We start from the raw sequence: 26,378 nt of genomic DNA on the forward strand, positions 1-26,378 counted from the left end.
TCAGCCTTTTCTCAAAGGCATCCAATAAAATGTTATTCAGTTCTTCCATAAAGACCTCCGATGGATCAGATTGAAGGTGACCATAACAATGTTGATCATGAAGAAGAGAATAACATATATCACATTATGTCTTGTGATCCATGATCACAATGTTGCCCCCTTTATCGGAGGGTTTCACAATAATGTTATTATCCTTTTCCAAATTATAAAGGGCCTCTCTCTCCCCTAGTGTAAGATTAGACAACTGACCTCAACTTGGGCAAATCTTCTCAATTTATTGTATCACCAGTCTGGAAAAAATATCTATTGTTTTGTTCCCAACCTAAGAAATACAAAAGATTAAATATGATTGTCTCTCGTGTATACCTCCCCCACTCGCCACCCCTAACTTTTATGTCACTGATTTACAGGAACTCTGGTCAGTATAACAATATTCTTACCTCATTGACGGTATAGGGGGCAATACATAAATGAACACACACACACACAAATATATATATATATATATATATTACTGGTGCCCCTTTTATCTTTTAGCCATTTATGGGTAGGAGGTTTGGATGCTCCTAGGCTATCTTCATGTGTAGTGCCTTGAGCGCCACCTGGAATAACATAATATGGCCGTACATGAGTTGCGGCCTGTGGAACGCATTTGCGTTCCACCGGATATATCACGTGACCCCCGCACTTCCGGTTTGCTGGTGGAGCACATAGCGTTCCACCGGTGACTTATCCGCCTTTTTATTTCCGTCTCGCCTGTGGAACGCATATGCGTTCCATATGGGCGTCTTTGGGTGTGTGAGTGTACTAATAATGAGCTAGGTAAGCCTTGGCAATAAGTACCAGCTTGCCCCAACCCGCGAGACCGTTCTTGGGGGGGCTTACCTATAGGGAAAATATACTTTATAGATAGAATTTTTCCGCTAATCATTACACGCACTAGATATGAATGGATTACTGAGACGCCTGCTATACAAGTGCCCACATCTGAGCCCGGGTCTCCTGGAGGGCCCCTATCTGAGGGCTTCAGTCTGGATTATCTGTAACAGTGTCATCTATATGTAAAGCATCTAGAAGATTTCTACTAGAATAGTATTGGATATACTTACCTTTGGTCCCCTGAGGAACCAGTATTTTGCTAGGGAAACGCTGCGTCAGGACGCATTTAAAGAGGGACGTTTTGATTGCCTACAAGTGACTATTTACCCTACTCCTGGATTGTCACTGTATAATCTGGAATGTATCAAAGAAGGGACGTCCGTATGCATTTTTTCTCTTTTTTGATTAATGGGGCATATATAAAGAGGGACGCTTTGATTATTGATAAGTGACAGCTGGCCCTATTTCAGGACCATTACCTTAAGGCCTGGGACATATTTAAGAAGGGGCATTTACTTCCCACATGAGCATTTTCTCTTTTTAGACTTAAGTCTTTTTATGAATTTTTGGACAGTTTGTTTGTCACATTTCATCATTTTTTGTCCATATGGAACCATAGGCTATAGCAGATAAGGCATCAATAGAGATCAGAGAGGGCTTAGCCACCGAGAGGTAGGGTGGCCCCTATCGGGGCGGGTGCTCTGCCTGTAGGCAGGGGTAGGTGAGGGACTTTATAGGGACAGGTATGCCTTTTGGTCCCTCTCTATGGAGAAGTATACAAGCTGCTGGTCCTAAATATTACATATGGTCAAGGTTCCAATGAATTAGTCTATGAAACGTGAATGAGTCTATAAACCGTAAGTAAGAAGGACACTAACAGGTCCCTCCGGTAAGACTTGCCGTCTCATGTTTTAATAAGTAATATCTATGTAGCAAGGCCAAGTATATTGCTGACAAACAATTGATTTGTGGAGTTTTGGGTTGTTTTTGAGTTGAGTTTTTTATGAGAATTTATTAAAGGTTCATTTTTAATCAACATAGGAAGGGTGCCAAGTGGTATTTAGTTTATAGACTTCCTCATGAATATATCTCGCTAGTTTAGCAGTTGTGTTACAGTGGAATTTATTTTGTAATCGCATGTAATTAAAAATTTCGCACAGCCACTTCATATACAGCTATTCAAAAAACTGTATTAGTATAGCGCCACCTGCTGTTTGTTTTTTCATATTTCTTTGTCCTGCTCACTGAGATGGCCGCACATGCTCAGTTTCATCTTCAGCTGCCTCCTGAGCTGTGATAGGGAGAGCTGAGACACGCCCCCTGAGCTGTGATAGGGAGAGCTGAGACACGCCCCCTGAGCTGTGATAGGGAGAGCTGAGACACGCCCCCTGAGCTGAAGAAGAAAGGACACTCCCCTTGAGCTTAATATAAATGTAGCAGAGCGATGAATGGAGAGATCTCGGGATCCATGTGAGGTACAGGGCTGGTTCTAGCGTCATTAGAGACTGTTATGTACTATACGATGTCTGATTTTCATTATTTACAATAATCACGCATAACCCCTTTATGTCTCATGGACTAAGTCCATATGGACCTACGTGGTGCTGCCCCTCTACCGAGGATTCGTACAGCCACAGTATGGTAGCTTTCCTACAGCCCTGCAATAGATGTTCAGTCCTGACCTATTTGCCTGTGAGTGGCCCTGTTGTGTGCATGGGATCATAAAACACTGCCACAAGTATCTGAGGCCTGAAAGCCTTTCCACCAGATACAGACAGGATTCTTCAGCTACAACCGCATGGATATTAATAGTCGGGCCAGATAATTATCCACAAATAGCACCAAGCATCAAACACCTATAACATTGTGCCGTGGCACCAACACCAGTCATAAGAACGTGAGTGTGAGGTCATTAGAAGCAATTCCTCTAACACGAGGTACCCGTATGACAAGACAGGGTTATGCAGAACTTCACAGCAGAGATGACCAGATGGTCAGAAGATAAACCTGAAGACATCATGGCCGGGCACATCCACAGTAAACAGACTGTCATGCAGACTGCTGCTGGCATCATACAGTGGCTGCATATCAAGCGCGAGGGTATGGTGACCAGCTGTCCACGGGTCTACGGAAAGTTCCAAGGGGTAAGAAGGTCAATGAGATCTGCAGTAGATGCAAAACTACAGGAAAGCCATGGATTAGGAGCAGAATGTCTTTGGCTTCTACACATGGTCAATATAAATCCCTTCTGCGTCGCAGCGGTGTTTTCACCCTCATAGCCTGAAGATATTAAAGGGGCTTTCCAGGTCCTGAAAAACACGGCTGCTTTCTTTTAAAAACAGCGCCAGACCTGCTCACAGGTTGGTATTGCAGCCCTTTCCTTCACAGAAGGGAGCTGTAGTACCAGACAGAACCCGGGGAAAACGTGCAGCACTTCTGCCTTGTGTGGACTTACCCCAACGGTGCTCACATGAGAGGCTGACCTTCCTCCTCAAGTCCTGGGTCAGCAGGAAAGGCTAGCAGATCCTTCCAGGAACCAATCCTACTTACCCGGCCATCGCTACAGAGACATAAATGCCCAACATGGAGCAGCACATCTTGGAGACAAAACTACGCGGCTCTTGTGTCTGCCGTGAACCATTCGGGACCAGGAAAAGCTGGGTGAAAGCAGTAATGGCAAACCCCTGGCTGTCAGCGCGCGCTGCAATGACTTGGCAGAACATGATAGATTTTTATTTTAATGGTGACCTTTGATGGTAAGAACTCGTTCTCACAGCTATCAGCACATACCGGCTATAAAACCCCATTCATTTTTCGAGCTAATAGCTGGCAATTATATGAGATAACAGTAAAATTGCCTCATGATTGCTACACAAGTTGTGTAAATCACAAGCTGCAGGAAGAAGGCGGCTGAGATGAAGCATGTGAGCGTCCAGAGCCGACATGGTTTTGCTCGTCATACAAGCCAGCTATGGTCAGAAGATGGGTGCTGGAGTCACCTACTGGAGGTATGCTTAAAAACTGGCCACAGGCTGCGGACATTTAAATCCTATGTAATAGCCAGCCATGTTTAAGGCTACTTTCACACTCGCGTTTGGTGCGGATCCATCATCTTGTATCTGCACAGACGGATCTGCACCAATAATGCAAATGCTTGTATCCGTTAATAACGGATCCGTTTGCCTTATTCATAAAAAAAAAGTCTAAGTCAAAACGGATCCGTCCTGACTTACATTGAAAGTCAATGGGGGACAGATCAGTTTTCAATTGCACCATATTGTGTCAGTGAAAAACGGATCCGTCCCCATTGACTTACACTGTAAGTCAGGACGGATCCGTTTGGCTCCGCATAGTCAGACGGAGACCAAAATGCTGCAAGCTGCGTTTTAGTGACCGTCTAAAAAAAAAGCAACGGAGGCCAAACGCAGCCAAATTTATGCATTCTGAGCGGATCCTTATCCATTCAGAATGCATTGGGGCTGAACTGATCCGTTTTGGGCCGCTTGTGAGAGCCCTGAAACGGATCTCACAAGCGGACCCAGAAACGCCAGTGTGAAAGTAGCCTAATGCTTATTTAAACCGCCTTTAAAAGGACCCAAGCAGTAATACCTTTCCTAGGACTATTAACGAAGGGGAACTACAAGTCCAAGCACAACCGATCAGGAACGAGCCCCCACAGCGTCAGGGGCTGCACCACACAAGACAATGGGGGTACTCTTCTTGCAGGCACAGTATGTGGTTTACGCACAGGGCGTGAAGATCACCCAGCGCCAGCCCTTCCACGCTCCACACGCACACATTACTGCTACACCAGCGTCCATACAGAGGTGAGCGAGCGCCTTGTGCCAATTATAGCTCAGTACTGTGAAGCCTAGGTGAAGGCTTGTTACAAACAGGCCTTGTGACTTCCAGAAAGCTAACAAGGCCGGGTCTGTGGGACATAGACCCTCAGCAAGCCAGTTAAGTAAACACCTTGTTTCTTGCTAAGCTCCAAATTCACATTCTGACTTTTCCTCCGCAGCAAATCCCCCAGACGCCGACACGTGAAGCTCTTCAGCGACAGGTTTTCAATGGCTCCTTCAGGGAAGAAACAAAATGTTTTCTTTATAGTACCAAATGTACAAAACAAAAATGCACCTGGGCACAGTGTGCCAACCGGCCTGAAGCTGCACCCAGCCCAGGCTGTCCACAAAAGCAACCGCCAACCAGCAGGGCGCCGTTACCACACGGCACTACCAGGTGCCGCAGGCTCAGGAAGGGGATTATCCAGGACTCTGTAAGGACACAGGAACACGGTGCAAATTATGCACAGATTTTCCGTGCAGAGTTTCGGAATACATTACCAGCTAGGTAGAGGAGATTTTTCAAAAACGGATCTGGGGTGTGGATTTGGACATCTGCAGCACGTCAGTTTGTGCAGATTTCACCCTTTGAGGTGCTATGGGTACATGCACACGGCAGTGTAGTTTACGTGGATGTTGCTGGGTATCCGCACAAAAACCTGCCTGCGTTACTTGCGGACTTGCTCTAGATCTACAAATGACAGGCTGCGGATTTCAAAATTTCTGCACTGGCTAGATGAGATCTCGAAAATCTCATCTACTTTCCTGGTAATGCATTATAGCCGCAGATTTTCAGCGAGTAAAATCTGCACGTAACACACCGAGTACATGTAGCCCTAGCCACCTGCACACGCTGCAGATTACGTGTGAGCTCTTGTGCAGCGTAATCCGGTACCAGCAAAGTGTACGAGATTTTACAAGTGCCATGTACACTTTGCTTCTTCGTTCCACACAGAAATTGACCTGCCGTGTGGGTTTTGAAATCCGAAGCATGTCAATTCTTTGTGCAGTTCTTTTATGCATATTTCACCCTTTTCAATGGAAGGGCGAGATCTGCAGCAAAACCGCATCAAACCAAAAACCGCCGGCTACTTTAACACTGGTTTTGGTTTCCGTTCGGGAGATCCGTTCAGGGCTCTCACAAGCGGTCCAAAACGGATCAGTTTTGCCCTAATGCATTTCTGAATGGAAAAGGATCCGCTCAGAACGCATCAGTTTGCCTCCGATCAGTCTCCATTCCGCTTTGGAGACGGACACCAAAACGCTGCTTTCAGTGTTTTGCTGTCTGTCTGACGAAAATGAGCCAAACGGATCCGTCCTGGCACACAACGTAAGTCAATGGGGACGGATCCATCACCACGGTGATGGACCATGTGATCTGACGTCACCACAGGTCCTTTAGCCGGCAGCTCATGATTAAAGAAGTAAGAGACCGGCAGCTACGCGATCAAGAGGAGAAGGTGAGTTAATTATTTTTTATTTTTTAACCCTCAATTGACCACCTACTAAGCATTCTGTATTATAGAATGCTATTATCTTCCCTTATAACCATGTTATAAGGGAAAATAATTACATCTACACAACCTTGAACCTAAACCTGCGGGTCTGGGTACCACAGTCAGTTTTTTATCACACGCGTGCAAAACACATTGCACCCGCGCGATAAAAACTGAACAACGGAACGCAATCTCAGTCAAAACTGACTGCTATTGAGTACCTACTCGCGCGGGTTTGCCGCAACGCATCCGGACACGCTCGTGTGAACTCAGCCTAAGGTGCTGGGCTCCTCTGTCCGTTACAACCAGGATACGGCTTTAGGGTGGGACCATATGCATTGCAAAGGGTGAAATCCACAGCAAATCTGCATGAAAGACCTGTGGTTCCTGCGACAGACTTGCCTCTGGCACAAAATGAAGTCACATGGGAATCCACCCTAATTAACCAAAGGTTCCTAATTTATGACAGCAAGCAGAGATCTTAAAAAAAGGGAGAATTCTAAAGCAGAGGCATTTGCACTACTTGGAGCGAGAGCTTCCATTTAACTGTTTTTCTCTATTCTTGCTCCGCTATCTGAGGACACTTGCCCAACCACCAGCACACAAGACGTAAGAGTAAAAATACCTCCCACAGCGCCAAGACTATAATCTTCACCTTCCTGACAAGTGCTTTCCCGGTCTCTGGAGGTGGACACAAGACAGATCCCCTCTGCGACAGCGAGGGTCTGGCTAAGCTGGAGCGTGCAGGAAGTGAGCGCAGACAAGCAGCTTCCCGGGATAATGTCAGCCGGGGGACTAAGCTGGCCCTAATTCCCTAAGTAAACTTGTGACCCTGAAGGTCATAGACAGCCAGCAGTAAGCAGGCGTGGGCCGAGCCGGACAAGACATAGGAAAGATTGTCATACTTTCCTGTGCCACCAAATCATACATAATGAGGACATTAACGTAAAGGCCTTCTGTACGAAAAGCACAGGACTCGCTGGTAATACATAGACGAGGCAAATCTTTGACTTCACTTTCCCATTTCACGCACGGCTATGTGCGCCCACATAGAAAAGGGCAATAAAAGCCGGATACCTGGTAACATTGCATGGAAAATGACAAAGCACATTCACCCTGCAAAGTCCTCATTAAAACAATTTCTTTTTTCCTGGAAACTGCAGTCAACATTCCCCACAGGGCAGAACAGATTAGCGTTTTCTGACCTGATCCGAGTGACGTATAATGGCGATTATCCCGTTCGCTGCTAGGAGAGCACGTCACACAGCACGAGATACACCGGGCAAGCTGAGGAATCCAGCAGCAGAGGGGTTAATGAGCAAGAGCAATGGAGCAAACAAATTGCCAGATAGAAGGCAGCCTCTCTCACTAGATGTTAAATGGTGGCTTCATCCAACGCACCGACCTGAATCCAGACACTGTTACCGGCTGAAGAACACACAACCATGGTCTGCTTCCATCAATCAAGTACCTCAGCCGAGACGGGACTGAGCAAGAGGCCTCCGAATACTGCGCGACTAACGAAGTGGGGAGGATGAAATAATGCAGAATCCAGAAGCAATAAAAAATAACAGATTCCTTCTGAGGATAGGGGTATAGGGGCCAATAAGATGTCCAATACAACAAGGGATCAGCTGCATACAGCTAAGTCTTCAAAAAACACCCTGATCAGCTGTGCCACCCGTGGAGTGCCATCTCTAGTACCTATCGTGGTTCATGTACTGGAGGGGTCCCCGCATCGACAACTCCTCTCCTTATGCCCAACTAAGGCCACCTGCACACGTTGTAGAATACCTTGTTTTTTTATACACTGATTTCGTGCAGAAAAACCGCAGCATATTACAGAACCAGCAAAGTGTATCAGATCACACAGATCTCATGTACACGTGCGGATATTGGCGTGCATTGCGGATTTCAAACTCTGCAGCATGTCAATTGTGTTCGTGGTTTTAGCTGCGGATTTCACTCTTTTCAATGGAAGGGCGAGATCTGCAGGAAAACCACATCAAATCCGCGCCAAAAACTGCTGTTGTAAATTGTGGATTTTGGATATGCTGCACAAACACACACAAATCCGCACGGAAATTTGTGCGGATCTCACGTGCATTCACTCGCACTCGTGTGCAGGTGGCCTGAAGCAGCCCTACTAAGGCCCATAAAGTACCTCCTAGCAGGAGGAAAACATGGCTGGCTGCAGTTGCCTACGTCTGAGTGCCGAGACCCTCACCAATGACTAGAACGAGGAGAGACAAGCACTTGCATAGCACACTCTATCTCCTCACTGCATTAGACAGAATGGAGACGGGCCTGCAGACTTTTACTTAGCCAGTCTACTGCAGCGAGGAGAGAGAAAGCGCTTCTTCCCTTGTTCTAGCGATCAGTGGCGGTCTCAGCCATCACGAATCAAAACTTTTGATAGGTCTCTATGACCTATCAAAAGTTTTTTGAAAACGAAGCGACCCTTTAAGTCCATGGCCTCATGGATTTTCACAATGCGTAAAATATAAAAGCTTCGTTTTATAGAAGCGCAGTCTCAACATGCTAAGGCTACTTGCACACTCGCGTTTTGGCTCTCCGTTTCTGAGATCCGTCATGGGCTCCACAAGCGGTCCAAAACGGATCCGTTTTGCCCTAATGCATTCTGAATGGAAAAGGTTTCCGCTCAGAATGCATCAGTTCGCTGCCTGCAGTGTTTTACTGTCCGCGATGTGGTGCGGAGCCAAACGGATCCTGACACACACAATGTAAGTCAATGGGGACGGATCCGTTTTCTCTGACACAATAGAAAACGGATCCGTCCCCCATTGACTTTCAATGGTGTTCATGACGGATCAGTCATGGCTATAGAAGACATAATACAACCGGATCCGTACATGACGGATGCATGCGGTTGTATTATGGTAACAGAAGCAGTTTTTCAGATCCATGACGGATCCACAAAAAACGCTAATGTCAAAGATCTGCACCTAGGTTTTGCTGGCATGTATAGAGCACAAATGTTTCCATATTTCCTAAATTCTGCTCAACCTTCCATATGATTTTGCAGCACTGATGTTAATAGATCTTACTCCATGGGGTGAGTGTACTATCCATTAACCAGTACAAGGACACGGGGCAGGCACCTCTAAACTCTCTAGAAAGATATCTGCTAGAGGATTTACCCAGCGAACATTGCCCTCGACCTGGAAACTGAGCCGAGTTCTCTAATTAGCCGTCTGCAGCAGCAAGTCCCTTTATCCTTATGAGAGGATTTGCTCGTTCTCAGTGGAAAGGATGATCCATCTTCATATCTTATTCATTTCCTGCAGACTGGACTGGAAACACGGTCACAAGATATCAGTATCAAAGCAGAGATAGGTGACAAGACCAGCTGTAATGTGGTCCGGCGCTCTGGATCCCATGGCACGTTTCTTGACACTATTTAATTCTGCATTCTCACGGCTGGAAAAAAAAAAAATCTGTAGAACCTATAAAGATTTACTGCCAAAAAGACAGGCAGGACCCTCTAGAGAAAAGTAGACAAGCATTTCTGTTTTTGGCAGGGGGAAAGGTCCTCCATGGCCCAAAAATACATTAGTGTCTATTGGGCAGACTAGATGGGCCAAATGGTTCTTATCTGCCGACACATTCTATGTTTCACATTCTATGTCCCTGTACAATGAGCTATAATAAAATAACAGATGCACAAGGTCTATGGGATGTACACGGCTTACGACAAGCAATATCAGCACGTTCCAACGGCATTACATGTACTAAAGCTGTGCACAGTAATCAGACGTTAGCGGGACTAACCTCATAGGACCAGACGCACTGTACTCCTGCGAACCTTCGTACACATCTGCCAATCTCGACATCTTCGTGCGTGGTGTACATCTCTCGTAGACACTCTCCCATGTGGGGCACCATCCTGCGTAGGACTTCTCTGCTCATGATCACTCCAGGGCCACCCATGCAAAAATTTTCACCTGGTTCCAATGCTAGCTTTCCCATCTCCTCTGTTGTGCCAAGACCAGTCTGGCCCAGAAACAAGGGCTCGCTGCTGTTGAGGTTACGCAGGAAGCTCTCCAGACGCTCCCCTTTGATATAGACGTCATCGTCGGCTCTCATGAACCACTCGTACTGATCCAGGTAATGATCGTGCATGTATTTCAGCATCATAAAGGACTTTTTTTGTGGAGGGTAAGAGTCGTCCACGCCTTGCAGCGCCACAACGGGAATTGGTATGGATGTGTCGGAGCCTTCACTGGAGAAAAATTCCACCTTTCCAGGGATCGAATGGGACCAAGTTCTAGAAGAGCAAAATACAATGATAAATACAGGTCTGACGTGTGATCGGATGGATACATTTGGCCTCCTTTGCTGGCTCGATTCATTTTTCCTTCACATACACTGCTCATGCCCACAGGTTACGACCACCCTGCAATCCAGAAGTGGTGGTCGTGCTTGCACACTATAGGAGAAAGCACCGGCCTCTCTGGTGGCTGGGACCGTGGGAGGACACATAGGCACACGTGCGCAGCAGCCCTCTTCCCTGCCACCTCGTATCCGAGCTGCAGTGGTGGCTGAAACCTCTTAAAACGAGCAGTGTATAATGCAATGGAAAAATCTGTGAAGCCAGCAAAGGAGGCAATATGGACAATCACAATATATTAGTAAGTGCCTTGTTATTTGCTGCAAGTGAGACAACCCCTTTAAACCATTTTAGGGATTGTTGAGATTTTTTATTATTTTGGACAACCCCTTTAAGCACATAATATGTATATATACACACACACACACACACATATATATACACTAAGACTACCTATTACTCTATTCCCCTGACATGCTTTTGGTCTCCGTTGGGCCGGGATACTTGGCTATAAAAAGTGATGGAATAAGGCTACATTCACATGTGGCACACCAGAGCGCATTACTTTTCACCCCCAGCCTCCACCTCTATAAAGTGTTTTACACCAACTTGTGACTATGTGCTGGCCTAGATTTACTACCTCTGCTGGACTACCTGCGGTCTTAATCGCTGTAAGAAGATACTTGTGAAGTTTTCTCCACTTAGTCAGCGTCTGATGAGGTAAGGAGAAGGGAAGCTGTAACCTGGGGGGGGTCACATCTCCTACAATCTAGAACACTACATAGTGAATCTCACCAAATGGTCTCATGGAGGACATCTACATTAGCCTGCAGACGGAGAACCAGGTGAAGACTTAGAAGGTCCTCTATGGGGGAAGGAATGTAATCTAGTAAGGCTAGCGATACATGATCTTGGGCTCGACTTGTGTTGCGGGACCAAGGATCGCAGTGTAGCAGGGCGGCCATAGAAATGAATAAGGTTGCAGTGCGACTCATGTGTTTGCCATGACAATGACCCCAGAATGGGGGGGGGGGGGGGGGAGGGGGGAATAGTTGTGTTTTTTTTTTTTAGATTCTGGGGTTGTGGTCAGGGCAAACATGCAAGTTGCGCTGTAACCGCAGTCATGCCCAAGTTCACCGTGTAGCCCAAGCCTTACATGAAAGGCTTGTCCTAGCAGAATTAGGTATAGAAGTAACATTCCTGCAAGGACGAGTCTTTAAAACGACAGAACAACAAATAAGCATCTGCTTTTCCCTCCCCCCAGAAAAAGTGACACTTGTCCATGGGTCTGGTCTTAGTAAATGGGGCTGAATGCAATACCAGCCACAGCCCATAGACAAAAGCAGATTTCATCAAGCTCCGTCCCTTGGTCTCTGGGAGATCAATCTGGCAGTAGCTTTATCCCCTCTCCCATCCACAACACATGCACGCTCAGACCCGGTGGGGGTCTGAGCGCCGAGACCCCCACTGATCCCTAAAATGAGGGGAGTGATATGTGTGCACGAGACGAGCTCCATAGGAATCTATGGGCTTGTCTGAACTCCTTCCTAAACAGCAAAGAGAGGGTGCGATACGCAGGTGCTTCTATGTCCTAGCCGACCTTCCAGAAAACCATCTTTAATCCATAAATATTTGGACTCCAGCGGTGGCCAGCTTCGGATCAGCTTACTGGATTGACATCTTATGTCTATCATAGTGTGGGGCCTATGCTAGCAGGACCGAGGGAAGCAGAATCTGCTGTCCACCTTCTGTTCCCGAGTGGACGTACCCTCACACTGGAGTTATGGGTGATGAGGAGGCACTGCTTCAGATACATATGAAAGCAGGGACGCAGAAGTAGCCACTCGGCCAAACCCTGCCATTACAAGGGCCACTTCCAGTGAGCCACGGGGCTTTCTGCACCAGGCCAGAGAACTGGACAAAAAAGGCGTCAGAAGAAGGGTTCAGCACATGATACACAGGGGGTAATGCGGATTATCCGGTTGTACAAGAGTCAGGAAGGCAGGAGCATTGTTCTAGCCGAAAACCACCTGTCAGCGGTCAGGTTATGATGCAACCTAATACACCTGACCCGATAACAGCTTCAATACGTGTTTAATCAGCCAGAGATAAGCCAGTAATCGAGCCAAGGTAATTACATCTGTTATAATGTCCCCGAAGCGGGGATCAACATGTGCCGTCACCCATCTACACACGGCATGCCGCTACCGTCCTCATCAGCGTCGATGGAGTCATTAAAAAAAAAGCTGTGTCCCCAGAGCGTCAGAAACCAGTGAGATGAAGAGGAAATATTCCTCAGCCACCGGACCACGACAACCTGGCCTGACACCGCTGATAATAAAGGGGAGCAAACGACCGTATGTATTTTGTGGTCCGCAAAAAAAAATAAAAAATGTGTGTGGAACAGAACAGCCGGCCCCTAATAGAACAGTCCCATCCTTGTCTGGAATGCGGATAATAATAGGACCTGTTCTATTATTTTGCGGAACGGACACGGAATGCACACACAGCAATTTCCTTTTTTTTTTTTTTTGCGCCCACATTAAAGTGAATGGTTCTGCATATGGGCATGAGCCCTAAAGCTGTGATACCATATGGCAAATGAAGGGTCTGAGGTCTCAAATACATTTCCTAGTACTACTGCAGGAGAACGACTTGCACCACTTCACAGTACTTCCTCTTTGCACTTTTCATAATACGATTTAAAGGGGTTGTCCAGATAGTTAATACTGACGCCCCATCCTCAGCATAGCTCATCAATACACAATCATTGTGAGTCCAACGCCTGGCTCCCCTGCTGATCAGCTCCTGTGGGCGCTGTGACATCACGTTCAATGGTCACATGACCTAGTCAATGAGCTTGAACTGCAATACCGAGCACATCCACTATCCAATGGACGGCGCTGTGCTTGATTTAAGCTGCCAAGATGCAGCAGCGCTCACTGGGGTACTGTAAGCTCTTCAAACAGCTGATCAACGGGGGGAGGGAGGGGTGCCGGGTGTCAGAGCCCACAGATCAAGTGCCGATGACCTATCCTAACAATAGGTCATCAATATTACACATGCAGAAAACCCCTGGCTGTCACGTAATACTGTATAATAAAGTAATCTTTTCAGTGGTGCAGCCTTCCCATAGAGTGCGGAACAATAAAAAAGAGGTGTATGCCCAAAGAAGAACAGGGGAAAACATTGAAAGAATTCAGACGGCACATGACTGACGGCTGTAGGGCAGAGAGCCCCTTTACATCCAGCACTCAAATACAAGTCAGAATGAATGGATTCAAGGATTACACAGGAGACTATTAAAGAGCCCCGAACCAAAGGCTACTCACTAAGGCTGGGTTCACACTTGAGCGTTTTACAGCGCGTTCAAACGCGCTGTAAAACGCTCAACACATGAAAACCAATGCTTCCCTATGGCCCTGGTTCTCACTTGAGCGTTTTACAGCGCGTTTGAACACGCTGAAAAACGCCCTACGCTCAAACAAGTTCTTGAGCTTCTTTGGGGCGTTTTGACGCGCGTTTGTGGCCATAGGACACTGCAGTCAATCACACAAACGCGCGTCAAACGCGCGTTTACTATTGCAAAAAACGCGCATAAAAACGTGCGACAAAAACGCGCGTTAAACGCGCATATCAAATACGCTCAGGTCTGAACCCAGCCTAAGGCTACTTTCACACTGGCGTTTTGAATTCCGTTTGTGAGATCCGTTTCAGGGATCTCACAAACGGTTCAAAACGGATCAGTTCAGCCCCAATGCATTCTGAATGGATAAGGACCGCTCAGAATGCATCAGTTTGGCTCCGTTCAGGCTCCGTTCAGGCTCCATTCCACTCTGGATGCGGACACCAAAACGCTGCTTGCAGCGTAAATCAATGGTATTACTGCTTGTGTCCTTTTAAAGGCGGTTTAAATAAGCATTAGGCTACTTTCACACTGGCGTTTCTGGGTCCGCTTGTGAGATCCATTTCAGGGCTCTCACAAGCGGCCCAAAACGTATCAGTTCAGCCCCAATGCATTCTGAATGGATAAGGATCCGCTCAGAATGCATCAATTTGGCTCCGTTGCTTTTTTTTAGACGGTCACTAAAACGCTACTTGCAGCGTTTTGATGTCCGCCTGACGATGCGGAGCCAAACGGATCCGTCCTGACTTACAGTGTAAGTCAATGGGAATGGATCCGTTTTCACTGACACAATATGGTGCAGTTGAAAACGGATCCGTCCCCCATTGACTTTCAATGTAAGTCAGGACGGATCCGTTTTGACTTATACTTTATTTTAAAAGAATAATGCAAACGGATCCGTTCTGAACAGATACAAGCGTTTGCATTATAGTTGCGGATCCGTCTGTGCAGATACCAGACGGATCCGCACCTAACGCGAGTGTGAAAGTAGCCTTACCCAAGTTATAGTGACACACAAAACAACTGGGGCCACGTGATACAAGAACCCCACTGCCCATCTACCTGGCACTGACATGTATAAAAGGTACCAAAGAGACAGGGTTAAGTACTGCCATGTCATCAACACACCAAGCAGCTAAAGGGGTTAACCCGTAAATCTCGTACTAAAATTCCTGAAAGGTTTTTATTAGCCATTTAGCATAATTTCTAATCTGTGCTATGGTAGAGCTGTTCAGGCCAGAATCTCCCTTCTTCCCCCTCTGGCAGCTGACAATATAGTCCCTTCTTACTTTCGCTGCAGAAGTACCTTATCAGGTCTGCTTCTTAGAGAACCTGCAAACGGGTGCTGATGATCCACACAAATTTCTGTGCGGTATATCCACACCAAAATCCGCAATTTCTAGTAGCAGATTTTGGTGCGGATTTGAGGCAGACCTCACCAGTCATTGAAAAGGGTGAAATCTGCCGCTAAAACCGCAAACATAATTGACATTCTGTAGATTTGGAAACCCACAAGGCAGGTCAATTTCCGCACAGAAAAAAAAAAGAATCTGTGTAATCTCGTACACTTTGCTGGTACTGTACTACGTGGAGGTTTTTGTGCATGGGAATCTGCAAGGAAAAACCGCAAGCATTCCGCAGCGTGTGCACATAGCCTTACTGACGAGCTCTTTGGATTAGCTCTGGGGAGACTGAGCATGTGTGACCAGCAGCCATCAGCTCAGTAGATGGACGCGCACATTACCATAAAGCAGGTCGGACAAACCTTTAAAGGGGATTTCCTAGATTTTTATACTGATGACCAATCCTCAGGATAGATCAGCATCTGACCGGTGGGGGTCCGACACCCAGGACCCTCTTCGATCGGCTGTTTGAGAAGGCAGCAGCACTCGAAGTAGCGCCGCGGCCTTCTCTCGGCTTTTTCTAGGCCAGAGACGACACGTTCATCGATCACATGACCTAGGCGCAGCTAAGGGTACTTTCACACATGCAGCAGAGGATTCCGGCAATCTGGACGCAAACGGATGCATTTGTGAGACGGATCCGGATGCGGATCCGTCTCACAAATGCATTGCAATACCGGATCCGTTTTTCCGGATGACAACCGGAGTCATCCGGAAAAACGGATCCGGTATTTATTTTTTTCACAGATTTAATGGTCCGCACATGCGTGGACGGAAAGAACGGATCCGTTTTGCCGGAACACTTGTGGCCGGATCCGGCATTAATGCATTTTAATGGAAATGAATGCCGGATCCGGCATTCTGGCAAGTGTTCAGGATTTTTGGCCAGAGAGAACACTGCAGCATGCTGCGGTATTTTCTCCGTCCAAAAAACGTAAGAGGGACTGAACTGAAGACATCCTGATGCATACTGAACGGATTGCTCTCCATTCAGAATGCATTAGGATAAAACTGATCAGTTTTTTTCCGGTATTGAGCCCCTAGGACGGAACTCCGTGCCGGAAAACAAAAACGCTAGTGTGAAAGTACCCTTAGCCCCATAGAAGTGAATGCACAGCCGCTATATAATGTACGGAGCTGTGCTATGTGAGCTGAGAAAAGGCCGCAGCACTCACAGGAGCCCCGATGCCTTCTCAAACAGCTGATGGGCGGGGGTCCCCGAGTGTCGGACCCCCACTGATCAGATATCAGAGGATAGGTCATCAGTATAAAAATTTCCGAAAAACTGTTTAAGGCTAGTTTCACACTAGCGGCAAGGAACATGTTGTACTTTTATTCCGGCCGCCTCTCGGCATGTTTGCTATGCTGCCGCCGGAACTCCGGCCCGCCCCATTATAGTCAATGGGGCCGGAGCGGTAATCCGGGGGCACGCGTGCACCAGCAGCAGCACGGATCCGACAGGCTGTTCACCTGCTGGAACAGCCTGCCGGAGTTCCTTGCCGCTAGTGTGAAACTAGCCTAAGAGGGTCTCCACACACTGCATGTTTTGTTGCAGAAAATTCTGCAACTGAAAAACCATTCACCTGGATGGAGCTTGCAGAAATCCATGTGCTTGCCGCCCCATTTAAATTTGCAGTTGTAGAATTTTCAGCAACAAAAACTGCAGCGTGTGAAGGCGCCCTAATAATTCTATGTTTTGTGCCTATGACCAAAAGAAGTCTGCAAGGGCCGTTTGATACAACGCAAGTAAAGTGTTAATACAGGTCCACATAGTGACTATTACAACACCCTTGCATATTCACTCACTGGTATTACCATATGGACTGCTACTATACAGAGTCCCATTTCAGAGTGACCCTGACAGGCTTTGTTCGTGCAGTGACACCCCACACCACCACATTCCTCCAGAGAAGAAAACAGGAATTGCCACTTTGGGCTGTTTTCACCTGGCCCCCCTCAGCAAGGTTAACAGGTGACCTGCTGAGTAATTTACCGAGTATGCTTTAGTGTATTCCTTTATGAAAGTATTCAGTAATAGTGCAGTGGGTACAGGGAGCGGATCAGTAATAGTGCAGTGGGTACAGTGAGCGGATCAGTAATAGTGCAGTGGGTACAATGAGCAGATCAGTAATAGTGCAGTGGGTACAGTGAGCAGATCAGTAATAGTGCAGTGGGTACAGTGAGCAGATCAGTAATAGTGCAGTGGGTACAGTGAGCAGATCAGTAATAGTGCAGTGGGTACAGTGAGCAGATCAGTAATAGTGCAGTGGGTACAGTGAGCAGATCAGTAATAGTGCAGTGGGTACAGTGAGCAGATCAGTAATAGTGCAGTGGGTACAGTGAGCAGATCAGTAATAGTGCAGTGGGTACAGTGAGCAGATCAGTAATAGTGCAGTGGGTACAGTGAGCAGATCAGTAATAGTGCAGTGGGTACAGTGAGCAGATCAGTAATAGTGCAGTGGGTACAGTGAGCAGATCAGTAATAGTGCAGTGGGTACAGTGAGCAGATCAGTAATAGTGCAGTGGGTACAGTGAGCAGATCAGTAATAGTGCAGTGGGTACAGTGAGCAGATCAGTAATAGTGCAGTGGGTACAGTGAGCAGATCAGTAATAGTGCAGTGGGTACAGTGAGCAGATCAGTAATAGTGCAGTGGGTACAGTGAGCAGATCAGTAATAGTGCAGTGGGTACAGTGAGCAGATCAGTAATAGTGCAGTGGGTACACAGTAATAGTGCAGTGGGTACAGTGAGCAGATCAGTAATAGTGCAGTGGGTACAGTGAGCAGATCAGTAATAGTGCAGTGGGTACAGTGAGCAGATCAGTAATAGTGCAGTGGGTACAGTGAGCAGATCAGTAATAGTGCAGTGGGTACAGTGAGCAGATCAGTGATAGTGCAGTGGGTACAGTGAGCAGATCAGTAATAGTGCAGTGGGTACAGTGAGCAGATCAGTAATAGTGCAGTGGGTACAGTGAGCAGATCAGTAATAGTGCAGTGGGTACAGTGAGCAGATCAGTAATAGTGCAGTGGGTACAGTGAGCAGATCAGTAATAGTGCAGTGGGTACAGTGAGCAGATCAGTAATAGTGCAGTGGGTACAGTGAGCAGATCAGTAATAGTGCAGTGGGTACAGTGAGCAGATCAGTAATAGTGCAGTGGGTACAGTGAGCAGATCAGTGATAGTGCAGTGGGTACAGTGAGCAGATCAGTAATAGTGCAGTGGGTACAGTGAGCAGATCAGTAATAGTGCAGTGGGTACAGTGAGCAGATCAGTAATAGTGCAGTGGGTACAGTGAGCAGATCAGTAATAGTGCAGTGGGTACAGTGAGCAGATCAGTAATAGTGCAGTGGGTACAGTGAGCAGATCAGTAATAGTGCAGTGGGTACAGTGAGCAGATCAGTGATAGTGCAGTGGGTACAGTGAGCAGATCAGTAATAGTGCAGAGGGTACAGTGAGCAGATCAGTAATAGTGCAGTGGGTACAGTGAGCAGATCTTTGATAGTGCAGTGGGTACAGTGAGCAGATCAGTAATAGTGCAGTGGGTACAGTGAGCAGATCAGTAATAGTGCAGTGGGTACAGTGAGCAGATCAGTAATAGTGCAGTGGGTACAGTGAGCAGATCAGTGATAGTGCAGTGGGTACAGTGAGCAGATCAGTGATAGTGCAGTGGGTACAGTGAGCAGATCAGTAATAGTGCAGTGGGTACAGTGAGCAGATCAGTAATAGTGCAGTGGGTACAGTGAGCAGATCAGTGATAGTGCAGTGGGTACAGTGAGCAGATCAGTGATAGTGCAGTGGGTACAGTGAGCAGATCAGTGATAGTGCAGTGGGTGCAGAGAGAAGATCAGTAGTTTGTACTGTACAAATGTTTAGACCATTAAATAGATTTTTCCTACAGGACAGATGATAGACGACTAATCAGTCACCACTGCTCATAGGAGGATCAGGAGGTGATGTACACCAAAGATACCCCATAGGCGGCTGCCCTGAGAAGTCCCCTTTAGAGCTGACACCTATTCTGGTTTCATAAGGTCATGTAGTCACAAAGCTCCTTAGGGTACTTTCACACTAGCGTTATTGTTTTCCGGCGCTGAGTTCCGTCCTAGGGACTCAATACCGGGAAAGAAACTGATCAGTTTTATCCTAATGCATTCTGAATGGAGAGTAATCCGTTCAGGATGCATCAGGATCAGAGATGAGCGAACTTCTGTTTTAAGTTCGGCGTCTAAAGTTCGGCTTCCGGTTAGCAGAGGATCCCGATATGGATTCCGAATTCCGTTGTGGTCCGTGGTAGCGGAATCAATAATGGTCATTATTGATTCCGCTACCACGGACCACAACGGAATTCGGAATCCATATCGGGATCCTCCGCTAACCGGAAGCCGAACTTTAGACGCCGAACTTAAAACAGAAGTTCGCTCATCTCTGATCAGGATGTCTTCAGTTCAGTCTTTTTACCTTTTCAGGACGGAGATAATACCGTAGCATGCTGCGGTTTTATCTCCGTCCAAAATTCCGGAATGCCGGATCCGGCATTTTTCCCCCATTGGCATGCATTAATGCCGGATCTGGCCCCGAGAGTTCCGGCAAAACGGATCTGGCATTGCTGTCTGTGCATGCTCAGACCGGATCAGTTTTTCCGGATGACACCGGAGAGACGGATCCGGCATTTCAATGCATTTGTCATACGGACCAGGATCCTGATCAGTCTGACAAATGCCATCGGTTTTCATGCGTTTTGACGGATCCGCAGGCAGTTCCAGCGATGGAACTGCCTGCCGGAATCCTCTGCCGCAAGTGTGAAAGTAGCCTAAGATAAAGCGTTTCACACATGGACCCCACAACCAGGATAACACGGCCAGGGACCGACTGCTCACAGCTTGTCAGACAGACACAAGTCATTACTGCGATCGTCTCATCACAAGTCAATACTACTGGTGCTACCAGGACAAGTCACTACACGGAACGCCGGTCCTACCCGAGCAATCGCATCACGCCGCATTTACACCGTCCAATCATCGCTAACTAGCATTACTAGTAACACTGGTTAGCGATGATCTGTTCAACTGTCAGCCTGTGTAACGGGCCCTTTAGTAACAGCACACAACACATCCAACCAGTAAAATCCATAGTCCAGTGTGTACAGCCCAGCGCCCCTCAGTACCAGTCCAGTGTATATAATGTGCCCAGTGCCCCACTCAGCGCCAGTCTGCATACAGTGCCCCCTCAGCGCCAGTCTGCATACAGTGCCCCCTCAGCGCCAGTCTGCACACAGTGCCCCACTCAGCGCCAGTCTGCACACAGTGCCCCACTCAGCGCCAGTCTGCACACAGTGCCCCACTCAGCGCCAGTCTGCACACAGTGCCCCACTCAGCGCCAGTCTGCACACAGTGCCCCACTCAGCGCCAGTCTGCACACAGTGCCCCACTCAGCGCCAGTCTGCACACAGTGCCCCACTCAGCGCCAGTCTGCACACAGTGCCCCACTCAGCGCCAGTCTGCACACAGTGCCCCACTCAGCGCCAGTCTGCACACAGTGCCCCACTCAGCGCCAGTCTGCACACAGTCCCCCACTCAGCGCCAGTCTGCACACAGTGCCCCACTCAGCGCCAGTCTGCATACAGTGCCCCCTCAGCGCCAGTCTGCATACAGTGCCCCCTCAGCACCAGTCTGTATACAGTGCCCCCTCAGCGCCAGTCTGCATACAGTGCCCCCCGCTCACCTGTATGCCGCCACGGCTCTGGTCTGCAGGTACTTCTGTGCGGTCATCACCCCCACATAGAGGAAGTTCTTGTCCCGGGGAATGTCCTGCTCGCTGCCCGGCTCCAGGGATCCCATGTACGGTGCTTGCAGATCTCGCCACTTCATGTCCGTCCTGACCCCGGGCTGCCCTGCGCATCCTCCCGCCGGTCTCCCCAATGCTCTGCGGAGCCCTTTGCGGCTGTGTAGCTCGGCGGCCCGGGGCACGATGAGCCGGGAGGCTAGGAGGAAGCCGAGCACCAGTCCCAGTAGCACGCTGAGCCACGAGCGGCGGCTCCGGGGTGCCATCCCTGGGGCGGCAGCAGGGAGACCGTCTTTGTGCAGGGCTGCTCCGGGAGTGATCCCCACTGCTAGTGTCCCAGGTGAAAGCCTAGAGCCGCTGTCCTGTCATGTACCCGGAGCCCCCTCACCTGCCCCGCTGTCATCTACGTGTGCCCCCCACAGCCTCCGGGGCGCCTGCCACTGGCTCCCCGCGCCCTGCCACGACACCGACTAGCGGGTCAGCCGCCGCTACCTATTGTCCTGGTCCCCGCCCTCGGTCTCACAAGGCAGGCCCTGTCCCCTTGTCTGTCTCTCCGGCCTGGAGCGGGCTGTGTGTTACGGTCGCGGCCCTCCTCTCATGCCTCCTGACTTATCTTCTTTCAGCACCACGTCCCAGCTCCCTCACACAGAGCCCCAGCTCCTCACGTCAGTGCGAAGAACGAGGGATTGAACCCGCCCGGCACCCGTACGACTCATCTGATTGGCTGGGAGTCAGTTAGTTCCCGGCTCACGTGACCTGCGAAAAAGCAAAACTTTCGTTACTGCTCCTGCCAACACTCACTGTACTGGCGGGGGGGCCATGTCCACTGCTCCGCTCCTCCGGTGTACACTCACTGTACCGGCGGGGGGGCCATGTCCACTGCTCCGCTCCCCCAGTGTACACACACTGTACCGGCGTGGGGGCCATGTCCACTGCTCCGCTCCCCCGGTGTACACTCACTGTACCGGCGGGGGGGCCATGTCCACTGCTCCGCTCCCCCGGTGTACACACACTGTAGGGGGGGGGCCATGTCCACTGCTCCGCTCCCCCGGTGTACACTCACTGTACCGGCGGGGGGGCCATGTCCACTGCTCCGCTCCTCCGGTGTACACTCACTGTACCGGCGGGGGGGCCATGTCCACTGCTCCGCTCCTCCGGTGTACACTCACTGTACCGGCGGGGGGGCCATGTCCACTGCTCCGCTCCCCCGGTGTACACACACTGTAGGGGGGGCCATGTCCACTGCTCCGCTCCCCCGGTGTACACTCACTGTACCGGCGGGGGGGGGGGGCCATGTCCACTGCTCCGCTCCCCCGGTGTACACTCACTGTACCGGCGGGGGGGCCATGTCCACTGCTCCGCTCCTCCGGTGTACACTCACTGTACCGGCGGGGGGGGGCCATGTCCACTGCTCCGCTCCCCCGGTGTACACACACTGTACCGGCGGGGGGGCCATGTCCACTGCTCCGCTGCCCCGGTGTACACACACTGTACCGGCGGGGGGGCCATGTCCACTGCTCCGCTCCCCCGGTGTACACTCACTGTACCGGCGGGGGGGGGGGGGGGGCATGTCCACTGCTCCGCTCCCCCGGTGTACACTGTGTGTGCAACGTATAGATGGGTACACACCAGCCAATATATACCGTGTATTCTGCCTGTGTATATATATATATATATATGGCTCCTGGATTGAGTTCAGTGCTGTAATTATTCATCTATTACAGTTGCAGAGCTGCATGGAAACCAGTGATAGTTTTCAACATTGAAAAGCATTAACATTTTTTTTTTAAATGAGTGTTATACCACGTGGTGTGCAGACAGAGGTGGACTGGGAACTTAAAGGGGTTCTCTGAGATTTTGACATTGATAGTCTATCCTCAGGATAGGTCATTAATCTGATCGGCAGGGGTCCGACGGTAATACCATAGGGCAGTACAAAATACTGCCTCAGCAGAAACGAACACCACCCCAGAAGCTGCTATGGATAGCTGCCATGTTTTGTCCTCCTCCTGCAGGGGCCACAGCACCAAGCCAGCCCTGCCTTCAGAATGCTGCCTGGAAGTCCCCTAGTAATGACCCCTACAGTGCCCCCTGTCGTCTGCTCCCCATGCATCCAAGGAAAAAAATAAAAGAATAAAGTACCCGAGTGCCATTCCTGGTCACCATCTCTGCAGCAGGCCTGTGTCCCTGCACCATTTGTACACTCCATCATATAGAGGCCTGTAGCCCATGAGGGTGAAGAGCAGGGAGCCATGGGTTCTACGCCCCATTGCAGAATTCAACCTGAGAACAGCGATACAATTAAATTCAGGAGGTCACATGACAACTGGCCAGGAATATAAGTACCCGATGCTCCCGGCGTTAATTAAAGCTGAGAGCATCAGATCATTATGTACCCGGCCAGTGGCAGTGAGGAGTGCTCGGGCAGCCCCCTTGGCAGTGGCCCACCAGGAAATTTCCCTGTAGGGTCTATGGCCATTCCTTCTCCTATGTTCAGACTTTTAAAATACAAATCTATGGCGTACAGTTGCATACTTTTAAGTGTAACAACTGCCATTGGGTGAAAACAAGTACCAGGTACACTAGATTTCAACATGTTCTATCCTTTTTATTTTGGGAGATAAGCAGCTTGAGGTGTTTGGCAGCAGCTTATCCTCTTCTCCTTACTGCAGAAGACATGCATGCTTGACTGATCTGAGAGTGCATGTTGATGAAGTAGTCGGGAGAGAACTGTTGGTGAAATGAGTGTCCAGCCAGCGCCTATCTAGAGGCTCATTGGTAATAATGAAACATTGAGGGTTGGAAAAATTGCTCTGATGGTCATTTTTAGGCAGGTTTTACACTAGCGAGTGCCACGCACTGGACTTTCCCATGTGTCAGGGTGAGCACCCGTCCTGACCTCCCAGCACTGACTGACTTATGATGCTATGTAACCCTTACAGTTCTGGAATGTATTGGATAATACTGACAGTACTATGTCAGTATCCAGAAAAATAAAAAAAAATGGAGACAGCACGTCCAAAAGGTGCAGAAAGTGGAATTTATTCCGGATGCAACGTGCGTTTTTGAGGCGTATTTTGGGGCGTTTTTGTATTTTGGAAACGCGCGTACGACGCGCGTTCTTGCTATTGACCAGAGAGGCGTACAATGAAAAACAGGTGTTCCGCGCGACAATACGCCCCAAAGAAGCTCCTGTACTTCTTGGGGCGTTTTACAGCGTGTTCGTACGCGCTGTAAAACGCTCAGATGAGAACCATGCCCATAGGGAAACATTGGTTTTTGCCTGTTGAGCGTTTTACAGCGCATAGGAACGCGCTGTAAAACGCTCAGGTGTGAACCTAGCCTTGGACTCTAGTCAGGGGTGTGACTATAATTTATAGAGCCCCATCGCAAAATAAGATGGGGCCCCCCAACCACCTAAGTGTAAGAATATTAAAACAGCAGCATAAAAAGCAAAAATTATAGGTATGTATACTAGCACCATATATCAGTAAATCCACATTATAGCAAATAGCCGCCATATTGTTATTGCATAGGTTCTGGCACCTGATTGGGCCCCCTCAACCTCAGCCTCATAGCAAATGCTATGGCTGCTGTGACTATAGTTACACCCGTGACTGTAGTGTCATACGTGTATTTATTTCTCTTTATAGATCATGTATACTGCTTAAAGGTGTTGTCCGGGCTTTTAATATTGATAACCTATCCTTAGCATCCTCGCAGCAGCAGCAGAGCAGGAAGAGAGACAGGAGACGGCACGTACACACTGCGCGCCGTCTCCTCGTACAGCTGATCGGCGGGGGTGCCGGGTGTCGGACCTCTGCCGATCTGATATTGATGACCTATCCTTAGAATAGGTCATCAATATTATAAGCCTGAAGAACCCCTTTAAGGATGAATGCGGCATTAGAAACTATCAGATTGTGCGATCTGTGCAAATTGCTTACATCAAGTGGGAGCCAAAATCAGCCAAATATTTTGCGGTTTATTTTGTACAGTGTAAGACGAGACAGGACCCGAGACACATGCTGAGTAAGGTGTACGGTTTTCTGTTAGCAAGAACGTAAATACAGGGTTTTTCTCCTACTTAGTGCTATAAGTTCAGCAGAATAAAAGCTTTATCGGTGGGTTAAAATAACAAATGACTTCAGGATTAAAAGGAAGCATAGTCATTTATGTAAGAGCTATGACTCCCCCTACTGGAGAAACCAGGTTCTGACCTCAAAACAACAAAGAAAATGGTGAAGGTCTTTGTTGAAAGACAAAGCAATATTATAGGAAGTAAAGAGCCTTTTATACCAGTAAATAATCGGTTAAAAAAGTGATGAGTTATGGAGTAGTGTAAAAGCACTGAACGGGTGAACGACAAGTGATGATTGTTTCGTTTGTCGCGCTGATGTGGACACCTAAATCATTGTTCGTTGTCCAGAATTCCAAAAGTGTAAGCAAGTATCAATTACAGCACAGAGGATTTCAGGGTGAGTGTAAAATCATTATGCCACTCATATGTTCAGCCCGAAATACGTGCACAGACCACAAAAGGGTGTGGATTCGAAAGTGGGAGGAAACACTTTGAATGTTGGTTTTTTCAATTTTCCCGCTTCTGAACTCTAAGAGAATATTCACCCGCCAAACATCAAACACCACAATCCTCCATAACATAATCCAATATTTGCTTGGCAAGGCAGCCAGGGGGTCTCAAATGAAGACAAACTGGAGAGTGAATACAGGAGAAGGGAAGCATCTTTGGTGGTGAAGAAGGTGGAACAAAGGATCTTTACAGACCTTTTCACACCTTCAAGGACACAATCCCTTTTTTCCCCAAACACCACCCACACTGTCAATTATCTTTTAGTGTGATGGGATAAAAGGTCATACCCACTTACAATAACATTAACATATAAATAAAAGCTCTGAAACCAATCACTTTTGTTTGGAATAAAGTATTTTCATAAACTGGCCACGGCCTTTATTAATTTAATAAGTAACATTCGTAACTCAATATAAAGATATTTAATTAAACTTTTATAAAAACAATAAACGAGCTCAGCCTTAAGCTCAAAATGAAGATTTATATAAAAAAAAAAAACTCATACCCCACAAACTGTAAAAAAAAAACATCATATAAAATGGCGGGGCGGGCAGAGCGATGATCTTCTTTTCTTCAAGATGAGGTAACAACCCAGCCTCTGGCAAAACCCACATATTTATACCCTTCAGCC

The 26,378-nt window shown here is 48.1% G+C and overlaps 1 protein-coding gene across 1 annotated transcript in view; it reads right to left on the reverse strand.

Moving 5' to 3' along the window:
- CHSY1 (chondroitin sulfate synthase 1) overlaps positions 1-21,815 on the reverse strand; it is a 59,125-nt gene extending 37,310 nt beyond the window's left edge. Inside the window, exons 1-2 of the mRNA XM_040414254.1 lie at positions 21,097-21,815; positions 10,010-10,505 (exon numbers count right to left, since the gene is read on the reverse strand). Of these exons, the coding sequence (XP_040270188.1) occupies positions 10,010-10,505; positions 21,097-21,422 (822 nt within the window). The 5' untranslated portion in view covers positions 21,423-21,815. The remainder of the gene's footprint in view (positions 1-10,009; positions 10,506-21,096) is intronic.
- Between the last annotated feature and the right edge of the window lie 4,563 nt (positions 21,816-26,378).

This window comes from Bufo bufo, chromosome 1 (genome assembly GCF_905171765.1).
Source record: "Bufo bufo chromosome 1, aBufBuf1.1, whole genome shotgun sequence".
NCBI classification, from domain to species: Eukaryota; Metazoa; Chordata; class Amphibia; order Anura; family Bufonidae; genus Bufo; species Bufo bufo.